Here is a 19,276-nt window from a genome sequence, read left to right as displayed (position 1 = left end):
TCAAAAAAATACAACATGCCTTCCCTTGCTTTTATTTACATTTCTGTTTGCTAGTCAATATAATAGAATGCAAAGTGACTATTCATTTTCTGTCTGTATTATTTCTTTTACTTTTTCCTTTTTGCCAGTCTAAGAGAGCAAAGTTTTGTTAATTTTGTAGCAGCCAGGGTCTCTCCTTCTCCACTAAATCCACTGCAACCTCCTTCCATACTACCTGCACAGGTAGAGCTGTATTTCTCTTCTAATATTTCTGTGTCACTGAATCCTTCATACCTTTTCTCTGCACTGCAGTGCAGCCTGGCTGCAAGGCCAGGCCCAATGGAGACTGGTCCTGGAGGGGTCTGTGGCCTGTGGAGATTGTGGAGCAGAATCCAGGTGCGAGGCATTAAGCCATGGCAGAGTGCAAGTGTGAATGGTGCTAAAAAAGAAGAGAAAAGGAGCTATCAAAAGCCCCAAAAGAGCTGTACAGAGCGCAGAAAGGGAGGTTAAAAGCATGTCATAGCTCATTTGCCTCCCTTCTGACTTTCCCTGGTAAGGGCCCCAGCCTCTGAGAGCCACCCTTGGTGATGGGCAGCTTTGTACAGGAGAAGGTCGTGTGGGGCCATCACTGCTGCCACTGATGGCACCAGTTTACAGCCCCTCCCGTTGTGCTCAGCAGCCTCAGCTGAGGGGCCCCTGCTTCCTGGACTCCCTCCAGGCTCTACCCTGTCCACCCTGGCTTTTGTGGTAGAGGATATGGAATTAATAGATAGCTACAAGAAGAAACTAAAAACAAAACAATTCCCTTGTGCAAGGCCAAATGAATAAGTGCATTACCAGAAAACCTTTGTTTCCTTCCCTCGTTTCTGAAAGGTGGCTGATACAAAATACTGTGTGATGTATTAGCGATGAGCCCTTGGAATAACAGGACCCAAGTTACTGCACTTACAAATCCTGCTGGTGGGGGACACTCCACTTTCTCATTTGGGTTGCGTTTAGCACTGCAGTGTCACAGGGGAAATGAGTGCTGCTCACAGACAGGGTGCCTCAATAACCCAAGAGGTTCAAGGAGCACTTGAAGGAGCCAGAGATCCTGAGCCATGGTTCATCCTGAACTACCATTGCTTAAATGGACTGAGCAGTGTCCCTTCCTGCCTCCAGATGTCTTCTACTGCCAAAATGTTAATTGCATATTTTGTTAAGAACGCTTAGCATTTGAAGACATTTTTTACAGCACTTAGGATTTGGCCGGAGGATTGGAAAGAGATTCAAAAGGGACACGCAAAGGTCAGTTAGGGATTGACGATTCTAATGGGATGGCCAAAGATGCTTAGCACTTGCTTTAAATAAACAGCAAGCTTGAAGTAGCTGTTAAAGCTTGTCATATATGCCAGAAATACCCATCAAGTCAATCTCTCGCTCTTTCTTTGGGGCTTGGTAAAAACAAATCTGCCTACCAGTAAAGGGGGTCCCTCTACAGAAGAAAAACACTTTTTTTTTTCTTCTTCGCTTTTTATTTTTTTTAAACAAAGCCCTTAGATACATTGAATACAAGCCATTGATTTACCAAATACTCTGAAAACTGTGCTCTGCAGTTACCCACCTTAAACAATTAACATTGTACTTTATCTTACATTTTCATTCAATATGTAAGTGTTGAATGTTCAGCTGAAAATCAAGTATTATTTTAGGGGCTACCAAACTATTCTTAGGAAACTGGAAGAGTCCAGTATACGGAAATTGGCACCAAACAGGCAAAAGAATTAGCCTGTGAATAGAAATGGTGGGGAGGGAGGAAGAGAGGCAATTAAACTGGGAACAAAATGAGGAAAAGAGTAGAAAGAAGGCAGATTTTGAACAAATTCTGGAAAACTGAATGGGAGTGAAGAAAGAAAGAAAGAAAGGAGGAAAGGATGGGAGGGATTATATAACTGTGACAGGAAGCACAGTGGAGTGATAGAAGGCTTCCTCAGATCATATATTCTCATGAAAACACAAAGGTCATAATATCCAACATACATATATATATATAGAGAGAGATATATTTGCAGCTGCCTTTTCCTTGGAAATGGCAGGATTCTTTTCTTACTTCTCCTTCAGACATACAGGTTCTGTGAGAGTCACTTTGAGTATAGGGTTTTGGAGAGGGGAGAAGAGGAGATGAGAAGGGAAGGGCAAAAGGAGAGAGGAGGGTATGGTTGGTGATAAAGATTCACTATGACATGTGAAATAATGTACTGCATGTTTTCATAACATGCATTCGATTGCTCAAGTCAGGAAACCTTCCAGCTGTGCTTCTGTGTAATCTATCTAATATCTTGGACATTACTGCAGTGCGACAGCTTGAAGAAAGGAATGTGTTTCACAGGTCTTTGCATGAGATTGCTTGAGCTTTGGCTGGAATCACATTGCGGTATTTATAGATGCAAGTGAACTTGTGATGGACTTGGCTTATGTTGTGAATGGAGTGGGATGGGATGCGTGAAGGAAAGAGGAATAAGAGAATGTTCTTAGGTAAGAGAAGAAGGTTTTTTGCCCCTAAGAAAGTTTCTATTGCAATGCAGAAGTCTGTTAGTGTTGGCTTTGTTCATCTTCTACCTTACTTCTCTGTTACTATATGTTTCAGTAGCCCAGTTGAGCTGAGTGCAGTGTTTCCTGTCCTTGCCATGATTAGCTCTTCTTACTATCAGGTTTTGGGTCAGTGAGGTTCTTTAGAATCATCAGTGCAGCCCTACAACCATGAGGTGTACTACACTGTTGATGTGTTTAGAGAGGTTGTTGATGGGCATCTTTTGTAGTCTTGGTCATAGGACCCTTCCCAAGTTCTGAGCCTATAAAGATTAGTGTAAGGGGTGACTGATTTGTCTCCTCTAGTGATACCTGAGAAAGGCAATATTCTGTACCTAACAGTCCATCTTCTTTTACTGCCGCCACCTGCATCACTGGCTAGCTGTGTAAACAGGGCTTTAATTCCTATAGTTTCCATGGGACACTATGTATGTGTACTCCAATGGTAATGAGATGTTAGAATAAATAAATGAAACATGATAACCACTTTTTCATCTGCACATGAAGGTCTCTACAATATTTATTAAGTGAACATAAATAATAATTACAGAAGAAAGGAAAAGAGAGGTTCACATTTTGTGTATCTCTCTAGTCGCTTCTTAGCCTTGTGTGATCTTCATTCCTCCTCTTCTGCCTTTTTATGAAACTCGCGGCTCTTGGCTCGGAGCTTGTTGACCTGCGACTCTGCAATGTCAGCCCGCTCCTCGGCTTCCTCCAGCTCGTGCTGGATCTTGCGGAATTTGGAGAGGTTGACATTGGACAGCTCCTCCTGTAGGGGGAGAGGGAGTTATGAAGAACACAGTGGCAGATGGGTGATGCTTAAGATTTGTCAAGAAATTTCAGAGACAAAATTTGACCAGAATAAAATTCAAACTCTACAGCTGGACAAGCAGAACAGGTTCCATACATAACAAGGTAGAAAACTGCTCAAGGTGTTAAGTGTGTCAAAACAGAAGAGAGCACTGGGATATCAAAATGGTCATAAGAACTTAACATACTTGTCTGTGACAGAGCCCAGGAAAGATGGACTATCTCTGTCTGTGGGTGCCTCTAATACCCACATTAGGAAAGAAAGAAGGAAACAGAATGGGAGTGAGGATTTGAAAAGAATGCTAGAGGAGGCCCATTTCCAAAGCAGCAGTTCTTACTCCTATATTTCCTATTGCCAAGTGGCAGAAAAAGCACCAAAACAATTCTCAAGGACTCAAAAAACTGTAGAGTAGAAAAGACCAATAAAGTATTCCACTTCCATCAGGAGGAATGCTGATTATACACAAAGCAATACTTACAGCTTCCTCAGCTTGCCTCTTGTAGGATTTCACCTTCATCTGAAGCTTATCTACCAGATCCTGGAGTCTGAGAACATTCTTCCGGTCTTCTTCAGACTAAAAAAAAAGTAATAGAACTTGCAGAATATTGCTGCCCAGTAAGACACAGTTGATAATTCTATTAATTAGGTTTTCAATGTATTAAGAAGGACAGAAAAAAAATCCCACTGGAAGGGAAAAAGCAAACATTTTGATTTCCTGGCCAAAGGGTAAGTCACTACAATCAGGATTCCTGATTACCTGGTAGGTCAGCTCCTTCACCCTCCTCTCGTATTTGCGCACACCCTTCACGGCTTCAGCGCTGCGCTTCTGCTCAGAATCAACCTCCCCTTCCAGCTCACGCACCTGCAATGGGAAAACAATCCATGCAGCTTCACTCGTGCTGCCTCATGGGACATGTTCTCTCATGGACAAATACCAGCCCGTACTTACCCTGGCCTCCAGCTTCTGGATTTGCTTCTTGCCTCCTTTCAGTGCCAGCTGCTCAGCCTCATCCAGACGGTGCTGCAGATCCTTCACTGTCTGGTCCAAGTTCTTCTTCATTCTCTCCAGGTGGGCACTTGTGTCCTGCTCCTTCTTCAGTTCTTCTGCCATCATGGCTGCCTGCAGAGCAAAGGAATAGAGTCAGTTTGGGATGAGAAGCATGTTGGGTCAGAGTCCATCCACCACCAGCCATGCAGGAAGCCCCCAACTCACATCTGTGATGGCCTTCTTGGCCTTCTCTTCAGCATTGCGGGCTTCCTGGATTGTCTCCTCCATTTCACTCTGAATGTGGGAAATGTCTGTTTCCAGCTTCTTCTTGGTGTTGATCAAACTGGTATTCTGTGAAAACAGCGTCACATATTTGCATTTGTTAGCTCATAATACCAAATCTAGTATCTAGATGATGACTAGATGATCTCTAACCTTCCAACCTTAATGATTTATGATTCTATGATTCGGTTTTTTAATGTAAGAATTCCATCAGATCACAGGGTATTCTCTTCTATAGGAACTGTCACTGCAGGCCATGACTATCACATCTACAATGCAGCTCAGTATTTCAAGAACATCCTCCATAATTTTTCCAATAGTTTATGAGAAAACAGGAGTTTAGATTTATGAAGACTTATCATTTTCAATCTAATGGCAGTAAATAATTCAAATGGAATAATTATAATGACTTTGCTAAAGGATCAAATGTACAAAGGTACAAATGTAGGAAAAGTGTTTTTTCTCGCACAACACATAGACTACAAACTTCAAATTCTCTGAATTTTTAGATGTTTTACTATCTCTACTGTAATCTAATTAGATCCATGTTATATTTCCAGCTGAAACCTTACTGTTAATATTTCTAATCTATGCTGTCCATTTTTCAAGCCTTTTTAATAAATGCTTTTACAGTGCATCCAAACTTCAGTGGTTTTCTATCTACAGAACAAAAATAAAAATATTATATGTATATATATATATATATATATATACACACACACTGACCTGGGTGTGAAGGAGCTGCACACGCTCACTTGCATCCAGCAGCTCCTGCTCAGCCACTTTCCTTGACCGCTCCGTCTGCTCCAGGGCTGCTCGGAGCTCCTCAACTTCAGCCTGCAACAGGTTTGCTCTGCGCTCCACCATGGCCACTTGCTCCTTCAGGTCCTCCTGTGACCTGAGAGCATCATCCAAGTGTATCTGGGTATCCTGTAAGAGAGGCGAGACAGATTAAAAGGACGCACAGCAATCCTGAACCTTGAAAATGTAAAGATGTGTATTGTTCTGCCTGTATCATTTTTTTAATGGACCTTGAGCACTCCCTGTGCGTTTCTTAGATTCTTCTGTGCATCTGCTGCCTGGCGGTTGGCATGGCTCAGCTGAATCTCCATTTCATTGAGGTCTCCCTCCATCTTCTTCTTCAGCCTCAGGGCTTCATTCCTGCTCCTGATCTCTGAATCCAGCGTGCTCTGCATGGACTCCACAACTCGGAGATGGTTTCTCTTCAGCTGTTCAATTTCCTCATCCTTTTCTGCTATCTTCCGGTCAATCTCAGACTTGATCTGGTTGAGCTCAAGTTGCAGGCGCAGAATCTTTCCTTCCTCATGTTCTAGGGAGGCCTGTAAAACAAAAAAAACAAAATGAAACAAAACAAAAAACAACACAATCCCCCCAGTCACATAATTTCATAAATGATCTCTAAGGTTTCTGTAAAGTAAAAAAGCAAGAATGGATGGATGTACCTCAGCTTCCTCCAGAGATGCTTGGAGTTCAGATTTCTCCTGCTCAGCCTGCTTCTTTGCTTTTTCCAGCTCATGAATGGCCTTTCCACCCTCTGCAATCTGCTCCGTGAGGTCAGAAATCTCCTCTGTAGGGACAGAGATAAATGGCCTGGTCAGGCACTGACTGTGGGGGCAGGCACTGACACCCTGCTACACCAAAGGGGACAGACATTCTCACGGTGCTACAGGCAGAGACCCCTGTGGAGTGGTGGATAGAGAAGTCTGAAAAAAAGCTGTGTGAGGAGCAGAGGACCCAAGACTTACGCTGCAAGTTCTTGTTCTCGCGCTTCAGGGTTTCCAGGTGGTCCAAGGACTCCTCATAGGCATTCTTCATCTTGAACAGCTCCGTGCTGAGAGAGCGAGACTCTTTCTGGGAGGCTTCCAGCTCAGCCTGCGTTTCCTCATACTTCTGCTTCCACTCTGACAGGATCTGAAGAGAAATGGAGGGTCAGAGTATGGAACTGGCAATCGTGAGGGAATGCTCTGTCCCCAGACCACAAGGCTGCAGCCCGTTTTACCTTGTCAAAGTTCTTCTGCTTCTTGTCCAGAGCTGCGCAAGCTGCGTTCGACCTTTCCACATCAATCATCAGGTCCTCCACTTCATTCTGCAGCCGCTGCTTTGTCTTTTCCAGGGAAGCACATTTGGAGTTCACAGCCTCAACGTGTTCCTCTGCATCCTGCAGACGCTGTGCCAGCTTCTTCCTGGGAGGTGGTAAGCACAACGCCCGGTGAGGAAGCACAGGGGAGCCTGTGGGTGCAGCTGGAGTCTTTTTCACAGCAGCACACTTGGCCACTTGGCAGTGTGAGATCCCCGTTCACACCTAGCACAGGACCTCTCCCAAACATTCATCGTATTCCCAGGTCCTATTCCCAGGCAGCTCTAGCAATACCTCTGCCCTCTGCGTGCATCCTATTTGGCCTCTCTCTGCCATCCTCCATTTCCTCAGCTTTGTTGATTTTGTCAACCCACGTCGTCTATAGGATGTTTTTCCCTCTTCCTGACATCCCACCCCTAAGCATGATGTTGACTTCCTCCTGACAGCATCTCTGTGGTCTCATCTGACTTCCCCATTAGCCTCTGCTTCCCCATCTTCCCCACATACTTGGCCTCCTCCAGCTCCTCAGTGCGCTGAATGGCATCCGTCTCGTATTTGGTCCTCCACTGGGCCACTTCACTGTTGGCCTTGGACAGGGAACGCTGCAGCTCCCCCTTGGCTTCCTGCTCCTCTTCATATTGCTCCCGGAGCAAGTCACAGTCATGGCGAGCAGATTGCAAGGCATGAGCCAGGGCATTCTTGGCCTGGAGAAGGATGATAGGTTTGGTTGACAGGAACATGAGAAGACTTGTACTGAAATATCTGAGCAGGGCTTTTCCTGCCTGTCCCTGTGGTGGCTCTGCAATTCTACATTTTAGTGGCAGAGGCATCACTTAGGTGGAATACTGTACCAGAGAAAGATTTTGGAAAGCATCCTTACCTTTATTTCTTCCTCTAAATGCCTCTTGAGTTCCTCAATCTGTTGAGTGAATGCCTGCTTTCCTCTTGTCAACTGAGAAATCAGAGCATCTTTCTCCTCCACCTGGCGTGAAAATTCACCTGAAAAGTGTGTAGACAGACATTTTCTGCAGCTGATAGCAACATATTCACTTCTGACCATACATCCAGATATTTACTGAAGCTTGCAGAAGCTTATGATCTCATCTCATTGACACAGATAGGAAGTGTGTTGGACTGATCATTTCCCTAGAAGACTTATTTCTGCATTGTTCCTTTGACATACTTCAATTTTCACATCAGAGATGTGGATATCTTACCCGATTCTGTCTGTAGACGAGCTCTCTGAGCATTGACATCATTAATCATGCGCTGATGTTCCTCCTCTTTTGTTTTAATCTCACTCAGCTGATCTTCTAATGTGCGGCACATTTTCTCTAAGCTTGCCTACATGTCAACAAATGGAAGGAGGGAGTTTTAGTAAAAGCTACCTATAATGAAATGCACAGGAGACTAAGTGCACTTTGAAATAGTGAGCCTATGAAGCATATTTTATACCTTGGCTTTAGAGACAGACTCCATGTTACTGGCCAAGTCATCAATCTCCATCTTGAGCTCACTCTTCTCCTTCTCCAGCTTCTGCTTGACACGCTGCAGGTTGTCTATTTGCTCCCCAAGCTCGGCTGTGCTGTCCGCGTGCTTCTTGCGCAGGGCGGCAGCGGTGGCTTCATGCTGCAGAGTGGCCTCTTCGAGGTCGCGCCGCATCTTCTGAAATTCCGCCTCACGCTTCTTGTTCATATCGATCTGAGCTGCCGTAGCTCCCCCTGCTTCCTCCAGGCGCTCGCTGATCTCCTCCAGCTCCCTGGAGAGGTCAGCCCGATGCTTCTCTGCTTTGGCGCGAGAGGTCCGCTCGGCCTCAATTTCCTCCTCCAGTTCCTCAATTCGGGCCTGCGGAACAGTAGGCACCAATCACACCCATGCCCTGCTCCAACTGGACCTCTGTCAGTGTGGGAGAATGGACGGAACAGAGACTTGCCTGCAACTCCTTGATCTTCTTCTGCAATTGCATGCCCAGGGCTTGTTCATCCTCGATCTTGCTCTGGATCTGGCTGATTTCAAAGTCTTTCCTGTGCACAAATAAATTCTGTAAGAATCTGATAAAAAACACATGTGAACCATCCAGCTAGCCTTGCAAGCATACTTACTTCTTCAATTTCTCATCTAGCTGCTGCTTATCATTTTCCAAGTCCATTATACTGTCATGGGACAGCTTCAGGTCACCCTCAAGTTTCCTCTTGGCTCTCTCAAGGTCCATGCGCAGTTTCTTCTCTTGCTCCAGGGACCCCTCAAGCTAAACAGAAGGTAATCATGAGTGCTCTGCCAGCAAAGCCCATCTAAATAACTGTCTTGTGCTTCCTGAATATGTACTTACATCATCCACTTGCTGTTCCAGCTTGGTTTTAGCCTTGGTCAGCGTATTGACTTTGTCCTCTTCTGCCTGCAGGTCATCCAGTGTCTGCTGGTGGGCCTCTTGGAGGGCTTTCTTCTCTTTTGTCAGCTTGGCAATGTTCTCATCCAGGACTGCCATCTCTTCAGTGAGGTTTTTGACCTGTGCGGGGATGGAGGCAGGTGGTAATTAAAGGAAGTACCTACAAATGTGATGTACCAGCAAAGCATTGACTTCTGGAGTATGAGTGACAAATTCTTGGTGGTACCTTGTTCTCAGTGGCATGCTTTTCCTTCTCAACTTTGGCCAGCGTTAGCTCCAAGTCATCAATATCTTTCTTCAGCTCTGAGCATTCATCCTCCAGTTTCCTCTTCTTGGCTGTCAGCTCAGCATTGATTTCTTCCTCATCCTCGGCCCTTTCTGTCACTTCCTTGATTTTGGCCTCAAGTTGGATTTTGGTTTTGATCAGCTGGTCACATCTTTCCTCAGCATCAGCTAAAGCATCAGCTTCCTGTTGGGTAAAAACAGGTTTGTTGGCTAACTTTTCACTTTCACAGTCATTTAATATAAAAGAGTATTTAATGCTGAAAAAAAAATATTTTAATTATTTTTGGGACAGTTATTATTGGAAATATATATAGATAGTGTCTGGCTCATATAGGTCATATAGCTAGAAATAAATAATTATTTTTTAAGTTTTTTTTCCCATTTCCCTGAAAGAGAATAAATGAATATAATGGGCATATATATATGTACAGAACTATGTAGATTCCTATATATCCTGATAAGACTAAACAAAAATTAATCTTTTTTTTAAATATATTTTATTCCAGTTATGTGAGTACATTAACAGAGTGGGTTACACCTAGAAGCCTGAAAGTATTGCCTGAATGTTGCATAGCTTTTGAGATACGAAAGCACACTGGGGGCCAGCAGTTTTGTCTCAGAGTGTGTTGGGTGTCTGTGTCTTCCTGGAATAGAGGCTGCCCGAGGACAAGTAAGATATCGTGTATCTTAAGAAATGGATCTAGTGACTTTTACTTAGGCACATGAACTGAAAGAGTGTGGATAGTCCACTGAATAACTCTCCATATACATTTTCATGTGTATACTATATGTCCAGTGGTATAATGTGACCTTATGCTATAAGCTTAAATATAGACTTAAAATATAAAGCATATAAACTACTTAAAAGTCATTCTCAAGCTAGAGAATGGCTACTTTGCAAAGGTGACACAGAATGTTCAAATCAGATCAGCTGAATTTTACCTTTAGCATATAAGATTCAGGTTAGATATTTTGTAAGGTAGATTAGGGTACAGTTTGAGAATTATTCTCCAGGAAAGAGGAGTTAGATGTTACTTAGTTTCACCTGGAAAAAAATATACTAAAGATACTCACAGACTGCACTTGGAGCTGCAGATCATTTTTCTCCTGCAGGAGGGACACCATTTTCTCCTCCAGCTCCTTCCTCTTTGCTTCAGACTTTGCAAGCTCTTCCTTGGTTTTCTCAAACTCTTCCTTCATATTGGCCATTTCCTTCTCTGATTCTGCGCTCTTCAGCAAAGGCTTGATCTTGAAGAACAGCTTCATCCAAGCCCAATGCTTGACATTCATGAAGGAGCGGACGTTGTACTGGATGCAGAAGATGGACTCCCTGAAGCAGAGTTAAATGTACATTGAATAATTTGCATGTGAATGGTGTAGACACTTTCTCCAAAGTACCGTGATTATTTGCATTTGAGAAATGTGTACCTCCTCTCCACCATTCTCTGGTATTCCACTCTCATGAGGAAGCCCCTGCACCTGGCCTGTGTGCGAGTGATGAGCTGTGCCAGCTTCTCATCTCTCATCTCCTCCAGGAGCCCCAGCAGCCCAGCTTTGAAGAACACCTTGAGAAGGGGAATATTGCAGCATGTCACTGTCAGGTGGCACAAAACACGGCCACACAGGATGGGAGTCAAGGAGTGTTTGTACCTTGGTGTGACCAAATTTGTACTGGGTGTGGTCCACATCAATGGAGCCAAGGAGCTTCTCAGAAGCCTTCTTGCTGTCAATGAACTGTCCCTCTGGGATAGCGCTTGCATTGAGCACCTTGTACCTGTGCAAAGAGAGGAAGAGAATTAATACAGACTGATTAAGTCTAAAGTCAGAAGTTATACTAGCTAGTGAAATTAACAGCATGCTTTGGAGCATAATGAAGACTTCCATCCCCTGCTTAGAGATGACATTCACAGTGAAATGCATTTTAATGACAAAATTAAGGATTTTTTCACTGTGTTTACCTGAAAAATCTTAGATGAAAGGATGATACTGATATCCATGCATTTCATTACGTTTTTTTTGTCTTTACATGTGCTTTCATTCTTGAACAGAGAATTGCTGGGCAGGAACATTGGCACTGTATGTATAGCAAGAAATGATCTTCCACTGACTCTAGCAGCAGGTAGAGAACATTCTATCTGAGTGTGTAATTTGTGTATGAGAATTTTTATAGTCATATCTCAGTCTGTCTCCTGAATGGGCTTCACTTATCTTTACATTTTTCAACTATTTTTTCTTTGCCAGCCAGAGATGCTGCCTTTTGTTATGCATTTGAGCAATTTGGGCCTTCTCTTAGTTTTAATTATGGTATTACAGAATTAATTATTATATTTTTAAATAAAATAACCACACATGTTAAAATAGGCAAGATTTGTTAAGACAGAATTGAGAGCAAAAAGGGCTCTTACCGCTGCTTAAAGTCTGCATAGAGGATTCTGCTGGGGAATCCCTTCCTGCAGATTCGGATCCCTTCTAGCACACCATTACAGCGTAGCTGGTGAAGCACCAATTCGTGCTCCATGGCACCTAAAAGAATGATACAGTTATTGGATACTTTATTATGAAGTACAAAGAACAATGACTGCATCACAGTAAGATTTTCCTCTACTTCGTCTTCTTACCGGGTGTTTTTGTTTCATTGGGGATGATACAGCGCACAAAATGAGGATGAGTGCTCCGTAGATTGGTCATCAGCTTGTTTAGATTCTCCTGTGGTATCACAGACAAAGTTTTTTCTTACCAAATATTACCTCTGTAGCTACATTACCAGATGAGCATGAAAGAAAGTTTGGAAAGTTTGTCTTTCCAAATCAAAATTTTATGCAGATCCAGACTAGACATTCCCTCAGGCAGGCAGCCATACCTGCCACTGTCCTATGGGAGGGGCAAATCGGGAAAGAGCTTAATTCTCCAATTGTACTTGTGAGCAGGTGAAACTAGTGTTTGACTCAAGTACTTTTTTCAAACTTCAAAGATTAAGTCACCAAGTATCTTCTCATTGGCTTCAGCTGACTTGGAGTCATTCCTTTAAATAATAACTGAAAATATGTTTCTGATACAGAATACAGAGGGATAATGAACTTACCCTGAAAAGAGCTGAGACAGTTTGGAAAGAAGAACCCTTCTTCTTGCCTCCCTTCTTTCCACCGCCACTCTCTGAAGAATACCAAAAATAGATAATATTATAACTTTGAGTTGCACACTTTTTCTCTGTGAGCCTGTAAGAAGCATAAATATTAGTCATGCTAAGCAAAGAACCTAGAATGCGTTGGGATACAGAGTCAACATTCATTCTAAATGAAGAGAGAAACTTGTTCTCTAGGAATAGAGGTCCAAAGCTATGCACTGAACCGGAGGCCTAGGGGTTGTCATGACTCACTGGAAGTCTGAGATACATTTGATCTTTTCTTTTTTAAATAAATTCACACTGTTGTAGAGTCTTCACAGCATGCAGATTCTTAAGAACATGTTGAGAAACGTACTCTAGCTGATATTCATGGCTCTCAAGAGTTTTTTAAAAAAAAGGAAATAAGAACTTTAGAGAACTGACCTGCCTCTCCTGCAGCAGAGGCAAAGAGTAGGGCCAGTGTCTTCAGAGATGACTTCTGGTACAGCCCCACAACAGTTTCATTCAGGGGGTCCTTGTTCTTGTCAAGCCAGCCAGAGATGTTGTAGTCCACTGTGCCAGCATAGTGCACCAGGGAGAAGTGGGCCTCAGCCTTGCCTTTGGCAGGCTTGGGCTTCTGGAAGTTGTTGGACTTGCCCAGGTGCTGGTCATAGAGCTTGTTCTTGAAAGAGGTGTCAGTTGCCTTGGGGAACATGCACTCCTCTTCCAGGATGGAGAAGATGCCCATGGGCTGGAGAAATAGCAGCATATAGAAGAGAAGAAAGAATGAAGGAGTTGTGAAAAGACAGACAGAATCACAAATAAAGAACAGATTTCTGAGTTGGACATTATGAAAGCTCTAAGTCTTTCAAAACAAATTCTTATAAAACTAATATGATGAGCAAAGCAAATTATAAAAGAATCTAAAACAATACTCCAATAATATCCTGTATACACTTTTGACTTATGCATATATAAAAGTAATGAATTCTTGAAAATAATAGATGTTTAGAGTCATACCTTCTCAATGAGCTCAATGCAGGCAGCCAGGTCCATCCCAAAGTCAATGAACTCCCATTCAATGCCTTCCTTCTTGTACTCCTCCTGCTCCAGCACGAACATGTGGTGGTTGAAAAACTGTTGCAGTTTCTCATTTGTGAAATTGATGCAGAGCTGCTCCAGGCTGTTGAACTGTAAAATTACAAATAGAGATTGATATTAGAAATCTAGGGATAAAGAACAATTCTTTCTTTTCTTTTTTTCTGTCTAGCAAATCATGGGAAGATATCTTGAGTCCTCTGTTCATCCAGAAGTTTAGAATTTCTATCAGCTCATCTCTACTGGCAATGTAAGCTTTATCAACATGCTTTTGAGCCCTAGAACTTGAGGTCCAAAGCCTTCTCAGTAAAAATTTTGACTGTGGAAATATGCATTTCCATTAACATATGTGCAACATAAGTCTGTTCTCAATGAAAAGACTGTGATGCTTCAGCTTTAACACTGAAAGCATTAAATTCACTTCTGCCAAAAAGGTATCATTACTTGTTAAATCTTCCACCACTCCATTAAGTTACTTTCAAAATTATGTTAAGAAAACATTCCTCTTACATCAAAGATCTCAAAGCCAGCAATGTCCAGCACACCAATGAAGTACTGTCTTGGTTGCTTAGTGTCCAGCTGTTGGTTGATGCGAACAACCATCCACAAGAACATCTTCTCAAAGACAGCCTTTGCCAGGGCACCTACTGAATTGTATACCTAAATGGAGGACAAAAGGCTTGCAGTTATCATTCAGAGAAAAAGAACAAGTGCAGGTGATGTAGCTCAAGGCACAGGTTGTCAGATATTCATTGTTACCTGCTGCACTGTTTGACCTTTGGTCACAAATTCATTCCCAACCTTGACGCGGGGATAGCACAGGGCTTTGAGCAGATCAGCTGAATTCAGACCCATGAGGTAGGCAGCCTTGTCAGCAACTAAATGCCAAAATAAATTTGTTTTTAAGGCACTGTCTGGCATTACTTTTCTTTTAAAACAACTAGAAAGGCAAGTATATTATGATAATACCTTCTGTGCCATCTGGTTCCGCCTGCTCTTCACGTTGCTTCTGCTTAAACTTCAGGTTTCCATAATGCATGACAGCTCCTGTCAGCTTGTAAATGGCTGTTTTTTCATCGGCAGTGAAGCCCAGGATGTCAATGGCACTCTAATAAGAGAGTCACTAGTGTAAGTACCATGACTAATAAAAGTTGGAATCTGACTAATAAATTTTCTACACATTACTTACGTCTGTGGCCATCAGCTCTTCCTGGTCATTTATGCTGGGAACTGTGATTTCACCTTGACTCACATAATGATAGTCATATGGATTGGTGGTGATCAGTAACATCTCTGAAAACGAGTACAAAAAACACACAGATCAAAACTGATTGGCATATAATGGAATTAAGTGTTGCTCGATGAACTTCCCCCAGATAAGTGATTTCTCCTACCAATTAGCTCTGGCTTCTTGTTGGACATGATCTGGTAAAATATGTGGTAGCTTCTTTCTGCTTTGAGCTGGAAAGTGACTCTTGACTTCTCCAGCAGGTCTGGCAATGAAGGTAGAACAGAGTTAGAATAGGAACTGAGGAAGGTAGGAAGGATTGTTATCAGGCTCTGAGTGTCTCTTACATGTTTCAATGTCAGCAGAAGCCAGTTTTCCTGTGGCACCAAAATGGATTCTGATGAATTTACCCTTTAAGGAAGAAAAAAAAATCAATCTAGATGTGTTTTACCGATTCTGAGTATAAAATATTACAGTCATTGCACTCGTAAGAAAAAAAGTTATTTTGATCTGGGCAACAACTTACAAAGCGTGAGGAGTTGTCATTCCTCACGGTCTTGGCATTTCCAAAGGCCTCCAGCAGAGGGTTGGCACTGATGATTTGATCCTCAAGCGTCCCCTAAGACAGAAATCACATTGTCATCACATAGCTCATAAATGAACCTGGCAGCTGGAGGGTGCTCTCCCTACGAACTCACCTGCATTTTGCCCGCCTGTTGTGGCTGGTCCTCTTTCTTCTTGTCCCCACTAGCTGCAATTGTTGCAAAGTACTGGATGACACGCTTGGTGTTCACAGTCTTCCCTGCCCCGGATTCTCCGCTGGGAAGCAAAAGAGAGAGAAGCAGAGAACGTCTGGTCAGGCAGCAGGTCCCCAGGCACAGAGCCACCCCTTGGGAATCGGAGCAGGGAATGTACGTACGTGATCAGGATTGACTGGTTCTCGCGATCTGTGAAAGAGACAGAAAAAAAGATGCTGTCAGAAAACTGAAAATAAAGTTGTGGTTTATTCAGAAAGTTTAAGAGTTTAAGCACCGACTCGCAGAGAAGAGTGCCCAATTCCAGCTGCACCCTTAAAGTCTCTAGCAGTAATAAACCATAAGGTGAGAACTATGCACAGAACTATGGATATACACAGTCCTTAGACCAACTTTGCCCTTTACATGCTTCTTTTCAGAAGATCTATCTGAACAGGCTATTCATCTGCAAAATATAGGGTTAAATGGAATGATAACTCTGTCCCAGCGGTGCAAAAAGGTAGTTAGCTGCATGACTCGAGCACTATTCTTTCAGTGGGGCAGTGTAGAATTTGGTACAGGACGTAATATGCAGTGCTGGGTCCCAGTGTCTTTCAGGTGCATTTTGGCTTCATACAACACTGTGGTGTTCTTCGGTACTTTGCTGCATTTCCCCATAAGAAGAGTCTGAGACTTTTGTGTTGTGATTGCTGTGAAGGTTACCAACCACTCACCAGTTAGCATGAACTGATAGGCGTTGTCAGAGATGGAGAAGATGTGGGGAGGGGCCTCCTGGCGCTTTTTGCCTCGGTAGGCCAACACCACCTCCGGGTTGTACACCGGCAGCCACTTGTAGGGGTTGACAGTGACACAGAAGAGACCCGAGTAGGTCTGCAAGGACAGGACACAGCAAGTTGCCTTCCATTGGCTTTAGCAGACTGGCTCTTCCTAGCGAGTTGCAGGAAGCCTGTGGCTGCTACTTACGTAGATCATCCAGGCTGCATAACGCTCTTTGAGGTTATACAGCACAGCGGGTTCGTGGAGGTGGGTCATCATGGCCATGTCCTCGATTTTGTCGTACTTGGGAGGGTTCATAGAGAAGATCTGATCTTCCTTTACTGTTAGAGTCTGCCAAAAAAAAAAAGGGAGATGGATGTGTGTTGGCTAAGAGTGTCCATTAAATGCTGTGAATCGAATGTTGTTAAGTCTTGTTTGTCACCCACCTCTCCACCTTCAGTCTTGACTGTGACCTTTCCTCCCTCTTTGCTCTGGATTGTGCTTTTCACATAGGATTCCTTAGGATGTACCACAAAGACTGACGTCTTGGCATCAAAAGGCTTGTTCTGGGCCTCAATTCTTTCCTTTTCAGACTTCCGGAGGTAGGGAGCTGCCTCCCCAAAGACGGCCATCTCAGCGTCCGTAGACATGGCTGCGGTTTATTGAATGCAGCACGGCAGGGGACTGAATGGGAGAGAAATACTAGAGTCCTGATTGATGGAAGAAATGCTGTTGTAACTGACTCAATACAGTTCTGCCTTATCTACTCTTATGGTCTCCTTCTCTATTTGATCTGCTCTTCACCAAGGATATCCTTTAATACATTTAGATCCTAAAGACAGTACAGGTTATTTTTTCTTTTTTTAATTTTCTTTCTCTTTTATTCAGTTTATTTGAATTGTTTGTTAGACCTAGTAATCTTTTAATAGGCTACAGGAAAATGTGGCTTGATAGGCTCATTAAAAGCCTGTACTAAGTAGCAGAGATACCAACAGAAGTCAGCTTGCTAATATTACAGAAGACTTTTTATGTTTTCTTTTTCTGGAATACTTTAGATCATATATTTTGCATTGACTAAAGAGATGGAGCAACATAAGACAAGAGGTGTGGAGTAAGCAGAAGCAGAGTTGTCAGTTGCCAGTGCTCTAGCTGTATGCTCTGTGCTGTGAATTCAAAAAAGAAGCTTTAGCTTCTCCAGTTATTCTGCGTCCTTCAGTTCAGTGATTCCTTAAGATGAAGCTGTAGCAAATTAGGATAACTTCTCAATAAAACGAATCCAGAGGGATCCAACAAGGTCTTAACTTTACATGTGCAATTAATTTATCTTCTCTTTCCTGGATGCCCATTTACAGGGAATTTATTGTTCATAGTTCTGTGTGGCAAGAGATTAATGGTATTCCAGAAAGTATCAAATGAGTAAAGCCTAGTTATTAAAAGAAATTTGCTGGTTTGGACCACAGAGTCCAGATAGGAATGCACTGCATTAATATGCAGTGGTAAATGGACATAGCAAGTGGCCATACATGTGGATGTTCTATTCCTGAGGAAGGAGTAAATCAGGGTCTTACCTCTTGTGATACCAGATGGCTGGCTTGCGGGCTGGAAACTGGCCAGTACTGTAAAACATAAATGACAACTTCCTACTTATTGCTAAACATAATTTAAGAGATAAACCACAGGGCAAAAATATGCAAGTAGCTTAAAAGCAGAAAGAGTATTGCTATTGATACAGGCAGTCCTTTGAGGAAAGTAGTTCCACAGGCAGCAGGAATTCAATGGGACTCTGACAGTACCCAGCCCTCCATATTCTTACCTTGAAGCTTTCTGAGGAGACAGAGCAGACTTGTCCTGGTCAGCGCTTTTATAGGTTCTGGTCCGCACATAAAACTCCCTCCTCCTCTTTCTTAGGTCAAAACATTTTTGGCAAAGCATTGTTTGGCAAACTTGCCTGAGTGCATGATCCCCATTCGTGTTAGTCGTGGATATATTTAGAAATATTTGATGTCTCACTAGCTATGGAATAAATCTCCTATAAATATTTTGACAAGGAATCTGAAAGGAGGAAGTGCTGTCCAGCAAATAGAGCAGGAGAGTGGGACTTGGAATGGTTGGCTTCTGTACTCCTGACTTGCTGGTCGTGTGAGACTGTGTGTCTCAGGACTCAGCAACAGTGAAAAGAATTCATATTACAAAGAAAAACTTTGGGGTAACCCTATTCTGAAATATTCTGAAAATAAAAAATCTGGAAAATAAATAATCCAGAATAATCTTATCTCCCAATTTTAGACTACCATATTCTATTTTAGTTGTTGCACCTATTTCTAATTATTTCATGCTGACCTTCAGGGATTTTGCAGATTTATTTCAGAAGACCAGACGAGGACTCCTTGCCCCACTTGATGCACATACTGAATTACATTTTTTTGCCTGCTTCTGAATTGTTGGAGCTTGGCAACAGTTAGAAATATGATTTTAATTAGGAATTGGTTTATTCAGACATATGTATGTAGAAGAAGTTTTGGCCATGTACTGACATTTTGCTGTCCCCATGATTTAGGTTTATTTGCCAGTTTTAATTCACCAGTACACTGCTGTTTTAGAGGCCTTGGACAGTTACTATAGTTACTTGGTGCAAGATATTTGGCTTAGATCACAAATACTTTGACCTCCTCCAGCCTTTCCAAGAGCAATACAAAAGCCACTAAAATGCAGAAGACTCCCAGAAGGATCAGGTTCTTGGCATCCGTAACCTGTGGATATAGACCTTTTTTTTCCAAAAGCAAGTCAATCCAACTCCTATGTAGCCTAGGTAGATCCATTCTGATGGATGGTTTATTGCATCATTCAACATAAAGTATTAACAAAACTGAGTACATTATACATAAAGATTTAGATCAAGAAAAAAAAAACCTTAATTGTAAAATGCTTTGTCATTTCTG

The 19,276-nt window shown here is 42.6% G+C and overlaps 1 protein-coding gene across 1 annotated transcript; it reads right to left on the bottom strand.

Moving 5' to 3' along the window:
• Positions 1-3,163: 3,163 nt before the first annotated feature.
• On the bottom strand, positions 3,164-16,987 carry LOC104569379 (myosin-1B). The gene is made up of 38 exons (XM_088535816.1): positions 16,784-16,987; positions 16,545-16,688; positions 16,295-16,451; positions 15,746-15,773; positions 15,525-15,645; positions 15,353-15,445; positions 15,174-15,237; positions 14,993-15,091; positions 14,788-14,891; positions 14,568-14,706; positions 14,358-14,476; positions 14,109-14,258; positions 13,521-13,691; positions 12,945-13,251; positions 12,480-12,550; positions 12,016-12,103; positions 11,803-11,920; positions 11,048-11,171; positions 10,826-10,962; positions 10,472-10,727; positions 9,339-9,581; positions 9,056-9,232; positions 8,829-8,974; positions 8,660-8,750; positions 8,182-8,571; positions 7,944-8,070; positions 7,607-7,725; positions 7,234-7,430; positions 6,649-6,832; positions 6,395-6,560; positions 6,092-6,216; positions 5,660-5,968; positions 5,355-5,558; positions 4,572-4,697; positions 4,308-4,478; positions 4,116-4,220; positions 3,837-3,932; positions 3,164-3,316 (listed from the first exon to the last, which is right to left on the bottom strand). Exons 1-38 carry the CDS (start codon positions 16,985-16,987, stop codon positions 3,164-3,166), a joined length of 5,823 nt encoding a protein of 1,940 aa, XP_088391942.1.
• Positions 16,988-19,276: the final 2,289 nt, after the last annotated feature.

Source organism: Tinamus guttatus, unplaced genomic scaffold, assembly GCF_059628265.1.
Source record: "Tinamus guttatus ecotype Peru unplaced genomic scaffold, ASM5962826v1 Tinamus_guttatus_pri_ptg000649l, whole genome shotgun sequence".
NCBI classification, from domain to species: Eukaryota; Metazoa; Chordata; class Aves; order Tinamiformes; family Tinamidae; genus Tinamus; species Tinamus guttatus.
This window is presented reverse-complemented; position numbering and strand designations above follow the sequence as displayed.

Excerpts from the sequence above, each read along its gene's own strand:
- LOC104569379 (XM_088535816.1), bottom strand. The coding sequence starts at position 16,987 with ATGTCTACGGACGCTGAGATGGCCGTCTTTGGGGAGGCAGCTCCCTAC. Across the intron at positions 9,582-10,471 it reads TGCAGCTCCAAGTGCAGTCT|GAAGCTGATGCTTTAGCTGA; the intron begins GTGAGTATCTTT and ends TTTACCCAACAG. Across the intron at positions 5,559-5,659 it reads ACGCACAGGGAGTGCTCAAG|GATACCCAGATACACTTGGA; the intron begins GTCCATTAAAAA and ends CCTCTCTTACAG.